Source organism: Haemorhous mexicanus, chromosome 3 (assembly GCF_027477595.1).
Source record: "Haemorhous mexicanus isolate bHaeMex1 chromosome 3, bHaeMex1.pri, whole genome shotgun sequence".
Taxonomy (NCBI): Eukaryota; Metazoa; Chordata; class Aves; order Passeriformes; family Fringillidae; genus Haemorhous; species Haemorhous mexicanus.
In genome coordinates this window covers 20,041,210-20,048,457 of record NC_082343.1, presented here as the reverse complement: position 1 = coordinate 20,048,457, position 7,248 = coordinate 20,041,210, and the positions used below count along the sequence as shown (strand labels likewise).

The 7,248-nt window shown below is 59.7% G+C and overlaps 1 protein-coding gene across 1 annotated transcript; it reads left to right on the top strand.

Moving 5' to 3' along the window:
* Positions 1–226: 226 nt before the first annotated feature.
* HLX (H2.0 like homeobox) lies at positions 227–4,400 on the top strand. Its single transcript, XM_059840998.1, has 4 exons — positions 227–1,238; positions 1,811–1,990; positions 2,457–2,641; positions 3,446–4,400. Exons 1-4 carry the CDS (start codon positions 662–664, stop codon positions 3,785–3,787), a joined length of 1,284 nt encoding a protein of 427 aa, XP_059696981.1. The 5' UTR covers positions 227–661; the 3' UTR covers positions 3,788–4,400.
* The last annotated feature ends 2,848 nt before the right edge of the window (positions 4,401–7,248 follow it).

The window sequence follows — 7,248 nt, the reverse complement described above, 5'->3', positions numbered from 1 at the left end:
ACCCGCGCGTTTCTTTCAAACGTTTGGAAATCGCGGCTGCAGAAAGCCCGGCAACCTTGCGCTGCAATTTTTAGGGGGAAGGGGAAAAGTGGTTTTTCAAAGTCGAGAGCGCAATTTAAGGGGGTGTAGGTGTGTGTTGGGGTGTACTTTGTGGGGCAAACCGCTCCGAATCGCGGGTCCGGGGCCACGCAGTGCGCGCTGTGGGCGCGGTGGTCGAACCCAGCCCCAGCCCTGCGTGGGCGTGTCGGCGGGCGGTGCTGCCCAGCCCCGCGGATCGCGGATTGGGCTTGGGGAGGGAGCGAGGGCTGCTCGCTGCCAGAGAAAGTTTTGGGGAGGGGTGGATGTTTTTTTCTTCCCCCAGCGCGAGCAAAGGGGGTTTGGTTTGGGTTTGTTTTGTTTGCGCCGCTCCGCTCCTCGCCCGCTCGCTTTCTTCGTCGGGCTGTGGGTTCTGGGGACTTCTTTTTAAATTTCGGGCTTAATTTTTTCTTTTTCTTTTCGTCATTTCTTGGTGGTTGGCTCTCCCTCCTTGCCCCTCCGAGAAGAGCTCCACCAGCCGCCTCTAGCCCCGCCATCCCTCCCCATGAGCCCGGGGCCGCGGGCAGCTCCGCGGCGCGCACCCGGGAGCTGAGCTGGGAAGCGGCGCGTCCCCTCCTCGGGCAGGATGTACACGGCCGGGCTGGCTCCTTTCTACGCCTCCAACTTCAGCTTGTGGTCAGCGGCGTATTGCTCTGCATCGGGGCCGGCGGCCGGCGGCTGCTTCCCTCTGGACGCCGCGGCGGCGAAGAAGCCGTCCTTCTGCATCGCCGACATCCTCCACGCCGGCGGCGAGGCGGCGGCCGGAGCCGCCGACAGCCTGCCCGGAGGGCCCGGCACCGGGATGCCGGCCGCGCTGGGAGCCATGCACCACGGTAGTCCCTTCCACGCCTCGGCCTCGCCGCTGCGGCCCACGCCCGTCGTGGCCCCCGACGCCCCAGCCGCCGCTGCCGCGTTCCCGCCTCGCCTCTCTCCGCTCTCCACCGCCTACCACTCCCACCACCACCGCCCCCCGCAGCACCGGTCCCCCGCGGCGGCTGCGGCGGCGGCGGGCGGCGGAGGCGCCCCGGCCCCCGCCCGGCTGCCCGGCGGCCACACGCACAGCTCGGCGCCTGCGCCCGCCAGCAAGGACCTGAAATTCGGCATCGACCGCATTTTATCGGCGGAGTTTGACCCCAAAGTCAAGGAAGGCAACACGCTGAGAGGTAGAGAAATTGGCTTATCCGCTTTCCCTGCTAACGCTCTCGATGCTCTGTTACTTGTACTGTGATTAGAGACCACACCCGCGATTTGAAAATTTTTCGATCTAGGCGAGAAAAGAATTATTAAAAAAAAAAAAGTTATAAATCAAAGTTTCTAACAGCTCTCAGTGAGCCTCCCTCTCACCCCCTCCTCCCCGTTCCGGCCTCCACACGGCAGAGTCGGGGCTTGTGCCCCTGGGAAAATAGCGATAGCGTGAAAGTAGCGAGCGGAGCGCTCCGCACTTCCCGGAACGGCCGGGGATTTCTGCCTCCCAGGACACAGCCCATGTTAAAGGCTTTCGCTGCAATCCATTTCCCCTCGCGACCTGTAAACATCCTGACCAAGGGAGTAAATATGCCGGAGGATGTCTCACTGCCGGGGCAGGGCCGCCTTTCCCGAGGAGAGCCCCTGGGGGCAGGAGATGGCTGCTTGGTGGCCCCCCGAGCCCCTCCGACCGGGCACCCGCTCCGAGTCATGCCGGGTTGTCAGTCTCGACCGCGGTATAACAGAGCTCTCCTTGTTCCTGTGCTCGCAGATCTGACCTCCTTATTAACTACGAGCCGCCAAAATGGGGTTCATCTCCCCAACTTGCAGCCTTCCGTCGGCCAGTTCTTCGCGTCTCTAGACCCTATTAATGAGGCCTCTGCTATCCTGGGTCCCTTAAACACAAACCCAAGGAGCTCAGTGCAGCACCAGTTTCAAGACTCTTTCCCAGGTACATCTCATTCCTCCTCGACCCTCCTGTGGTTCAGGGCCCTCCATCCTGGAGAAGCCCCCTTCCTCCCGGAGGGACTCGCCAGGCAATTTTGCAAGGGGTGTGTGTAGCTAGGTTCAGATTTTGGGTGAAAGCCGGGCTGCGTGGTGGGGAGGAAGAGCTGCCTAGGGCCTGGTCTAGAGGACCGTCCCATCGAGTACAGGAATAACAACCTGGGCCGAGAGATAAGAAGTGGGGAGGTGGGAGAGGAAGAAATTAGGGTTCTGCACAGTTCCACTGGAGCCCGAGGCAGCACAAGATGACAGGACGCGTACCCATCGGGCAGGCAGGGCCACGCTGTCCCAGGCCCTCCCAGCACATCGCACTCCAACTCTTATTCAGATCGATTTAAGACTCCCTTTCAGGCTGCAATATTAATAACGCCACCTCCCCTTCTCTTCCCCCGCTTTTCTCTTCCCCTCCCCAGGTCCGTATGCAGTTCTAACCAAGGACACACTGCCCCAGACGTACAAGAGGAAACGCTCCTGGTCCAGGGCTGTTTTTTCCAATCTGCAGAGGAAAGGTTTAGAAAAACGGTTCGAAATCCAGAAGTATGTCACCAAACCGGACAGGAAGCAACTGGCGGCGATGCTGGGGCTGACAGATGCTCAAGTAAGAACGGCTTCGGTTTTATTTCAAACCTTACTTCCAGTTTAGATGAATACCAGAGGGCAGTTTCAAAGTGATTTCTCTTCCTTTATCTCGAGTGGGGATCCTGCCTGAGGAGCTGCACCTTGCCCCGAACATCTCTTGCGCCCAGGTTCCGTGGTGTACCGTGGCCCGGCACGGAATTTTCGCCTTTGCTTTGGCCACTGAGGAGCAGGCCGGGCGGAGAGATGAGTGGGGCCAGGGCAGGCCATCAGTGTGTGCTTTACTGGAGTGCTGTAGGAGGCAGTTTAGGGCAAAGGAAGTAGAAGCGAAAACACTATTCTTAAAAAAACTTTTGTTATACTTTTTTTTGTTCTAAATCTTTCCTTGCGTTGTGAAATCCTTCGTTCTGAGGAAGTGAAAAAACTTCTTCAAATGGAAGGATTAAACGCCACTCTGTAATGATTCCACTATTGAGACCCGCACAGAATTGTATAACGCTGTGGTATCTTGAGCAAGATTTGGTTTCCTGGAAGAAGTTGAAGGAGAGAGGAAAAAAACCACAAACAAACAAACAAACACACACACACACACAGGGGTGGGGTGTGTGCGGTATTTAAATACACAAACTAGAAGGAGGAAAAAACAAAAAAAAAACCTTTAGTCACATAAGGATGTGGGCAGCGGGAAGGGAGGACGGGCCCTCCTCATCTCCCCGCTTTGCCGGTCCCGGTGGAAGGGGTCGGGGCCGGACGCTGCGCGGGGAGCGGTGCGGGGCGCGGGGCGCGGTGGGGCCGTGCCGCTCATCTAAGGGCGGCGCGGCCGCAGGTGAAGGTGTGGTTCCAGAACCGGCGGATGAAGTGGCGGCACTCCAAGGAAGCTCAGGCCCAGAAAGACAAGGAGCCGCCGCCGGAGCCGGAGCCGGCGGCTCAGCGAGCCGGCGCACCGGCCGCCGCCCCCGGGGAGCCCGAGCGCAGCCCCAGCCGCTCCGACGGCGACAGCGACAGCAGCGACGCTGAGTCCCTCGATATGGCCCCCAGCGACACGGAACGGACTGAGGGCGCCGAGCGGAGCCTGCCAGCCGCCGGGCTGGGCAAGTCGTCCGGCAGCACCGGCCTGCCTTCCCCGCCTCCTGCCGCCGCCAGCCCCGAGCCGCGGAGCGGTCTATAGTCGGGGCGGCCCGGGACCTGTGCGCTAATTTATCTCCCTTCCCCCGCCCTGGGAGCGCGGCAGGGCCGGCCCAGAACCGGCCCCGGCCCCGGCCCCGGCCCCGGCCCCGGCCCCGGCCCCGGCCCCGGCCCCGGCCCCGGCCCCGGCCCCGGCCCCAGCACCAGCCCGCTCCCGCCTGTGGCCAGCGCCCGGCCCGGCCCGGGACGAGGGGCGAGGATGCAGGCCGAGAGGGGAGCCCCAGCCCCGGGGCGGCAGAGCGTGAGGCGGCCGCCTTTCCCTCAGATCTGCTCGCAGAAAACCGGGGGATTTTTCTTTTTTTTTTTTTTTCCTTTTTCCCCCTTAAAAAAAATTTTAATTCTCCGTTTCCCGCCCCTCGTTCTCTCCAAGGAAAATCCGAGCGAGGGACTGCGAGAACGCTCTCAGAAATACCCACCTTTCCCGCCACCCCCCCCCCCCCACCAATTTACAATGTGAAGTATTTTGCCAACGTCCTCATTGGTTGCAACTTGTTGCTTCGAATAATCCGGCCAAGAAATACTGCACTGACAAAATATATAAATATATATATATATATATATAACTCCTGTAAATAAAAAGTTTGCTATGGTTTGTAGCCAAGTCAGTCTTTTGACCAGGGCCGAGGGCTGGTGTGGCTGACCCAGCTTCCTTCACCCCGCTCGAAGGCAGCAGCTGCCTCTCCTCGCCTCGAAGCCTCCCCAGGCAGCCTTCTCTTATTTTCTTTTTTTTTTTTTTTTTTCTAATGAAAGCAGTGACAAGGACTCGATGTTATGACGCAAAGTTGTGCCCCCGTTGAGAAAGTCACCTCTGCCATTCGTAGCCCCGCACGTGCCTGTGCCGTGTGAGGCGGCTTTTGGTTACGGATGCCAGGCAGGACTGGGCTATCCGACCCCTACTCCTGGCGCCGCTGTCAGGAGCCGGCGGGGCATTTTTAGGGAGCAAGGGGGACACGACGTATGTGATTTGTTTTGCTTCGCTTCGCTTTGCCGTCCTTGGCTGATGCTCCGGTTCGCAGCGCACTTCTACGCAAGCCCCCGTGACGTCACAGCGCCGCTGTGCGACTCCGGGGGACGCGCTGTGACGTCATAGAGGCGCTGTGCGCGGCGAAGAGGCGGACGGTGACATGGGGGTAGGGTGAGCACCGGGATGGGGAGGACACACGGCGGATTCTCCCCCTGTTCCGGTGGGTGCCGCTGAGGCTGGGCGCCTGCCTCCCTGGTGCGTGCGGCCCGGCGGCTCCTCCGGGGCTCCCCCGGGGTCCGGACCGGGATCCGACGGCTCCGCTCGGGTTCAGAGTTAGCTTCGCCCTCGGAATAATATAAAGCGCCGCGCTACTCCGTGCTCCGTTCCACCTGGGCCAGGAGGGAGGACGAGGGCCGCTTCTGAGGCAGTCTGCTTCCCCCTCCTCCCTTGCCAAGCAGCACGGATTAGAGCGAAAGCCGCGGCGGTGAGCAGCCCCCGTGCTTTCCTCTGGGAGGAGAGTTTTTTGCCTTGGCACAGAAATCCGCGAGGGCCGGGAGGCTGCTCACGGACGCAGGGAAAGAGCAGGAGAGGCTTAGCCGCCCTCCTTCTGCCCCACAAACGGGGCCGATGGGCACTGAACCTGGGTCATTGCTAGAAAGAAAGAGGAGACAGGAATAAAGCGAAAGACCGGGAAAATGCCGGTGTCCTCCAGCGATGTGGAGGCGGGTACACGTCTGGCCTTCGCCCGCTGCTTCTCAGAAGGCTCAGGCGAGAAATCCTTCGGGGCCCGGGGGGGTTTTCCGGGAAGGACACTTTCCTGGGGGACCACCCTTGTTAGCAAGAGCAAAGCCCCGAGGAAAGGGAAACTCCCACAGAATTCCCCCACCAGAAGCCCTGGGGAGAAAAGCTGGGGCATACAGCAGGCCAAGAGAAATCTTGCGGGACGAAGAAGGGACGGGTGAATTGGTAAAAAACGTGTAACCGAGAGGGCAGAGACTCGGTCAGAGCCCCCACAGGTAGGGTGATCTCCAAGGGGGGCACGCACAAAGTTCTGATGCATTCCTGGGTGCCCGCGGCGCCTGCACGGGGTAGCGCTCCCAGGGAGCAGTCCCTGACCGACCCCTCTTGGGACTGAGAAGTGGGATGGGGGAGGAAATTACCTGGAAGGCCTTTGTAAATTAATGTTCTCCTTTAAAAACTTGCCAGGGAGGAAACGAGGGGGTGTCACGGTTAATCGGGGCACGGTGTGGGCCCTGCAGTTCGCTTTCAGCCCCAGAAAGTGGCTGTGCCCATCAGCGCGGGATTTGCCATGATGTTGGAACTCCCCTAAATCCCAGGGAAGCCGCGGGACAGATGCCCAGCAAAACACGACCTTTTCTCCTCTGATAAACTACCGTGGTGTGGCTCACGGAACCGCAGGAATTTGTTTGCCTCTTGAGTTTGCTTCCTGAAGACTAGCCCGTGCAGGAGAGAGGGTTTTGGAGTGGCTCTTGTCAGATGAGAAAGTAAAGGCGCGTCGGGAAAGAGTTTCTCTTCCCTTGGGTTAAAGGAATCTGCGCCTCCTCCAACGCAGGGCTGGCTGCGCGGGGCCAGGCTCTGTCCACCTCGGCCTCCCCAAATAAAGGGAGCAACGCCCGCCTGGACTTGGGGTCGGGGAGAGAGAGAGGCAATGCCTTTATGGCATCATTTTAAGATAACACAGGGGGAAAAAAAAGGGGGGAGGGGGAAGTAATGCTGTTGAGACTCGAGCTTTGGGTAAAGATGTTCAGGTCGGAATGGAAGAGATGGAATAAAAATCCTTCGTCCTGCGCACGCTTTTTGTGCTCCGTGCACCTCGGTGCTGCTCAGGCCAAGGGGCCAAGTAGCGGAGCGGGAGGATAGGTTTCTTCCTCTCCCCCGGCTACAGGGAAAATTAATTACATCTCTCTCCAGTTTGCTCCTGCTGTGCACGAAACGAGTTTGGGAAAAGATGCGCCCATGGAGGGATTTGTGTCCGTGTCTTCAGGGAAGGAAGTTTTCCCGGTCCCGCGACGCTGCAGTTACTGCTCTATTTCTGCAGGAAAAAGTCGGGACAATGTCGTGACCGCAGGCAGCTCCAACGCTGTTGGCGGGCTAAGGCGACATGTCCGTAGTGGAATGCAACATCCCCGCTCCCAGAACAGGTCAAAGAAAGCTTGGAGGAGCCTCTATTTTTGTTTGCTTGCTATGGCCAGGTAACACGAAAGGCTTTTGATGCTGGTTGTTTCTGAACTAGAGACGCCCGAGCCCCCTGTTTTACTGCCGACCCGAAAATCCCCGACGGTGTTTCAATCGGGGGCAGCAGTTTTCGTGGCGGTCTCTTCACCTCCCCTAAATCCGCTGTGACTCTTTCCGAGTCTGTGCCGGGCACCGCAACCCCCTCGGGCTGTCCCGGCGCGCCACAGCTCGGCCGGGTGACAGCGAGGTGTGGCGGAGGGGCCGGGGTTCCCGCGGAGGGGCCG

Coding starts and splice junctions, on each gene's coding strand:
- HLX (XM_059840998.1), top strand. CDS start 662: ATGTACACGGCCGGGCTGGCTCCTTTCTACGCCTCCAACTTCAGCTTG. Junction 1,239..1,810: donor GGAAGGCAACACGCTGAGAG/GTAGAGAAATTG, acceptor CTGTGCTCGCAG/ATCTGACCTCCTTATTAACT. Junction 1,991..2,456: donor GTTTCAAGACTCTTTCCCAG/GTACATCTCATT, acceptor TCCCCTCCCCAG/GTCCGTATGCAGTTCTAACC.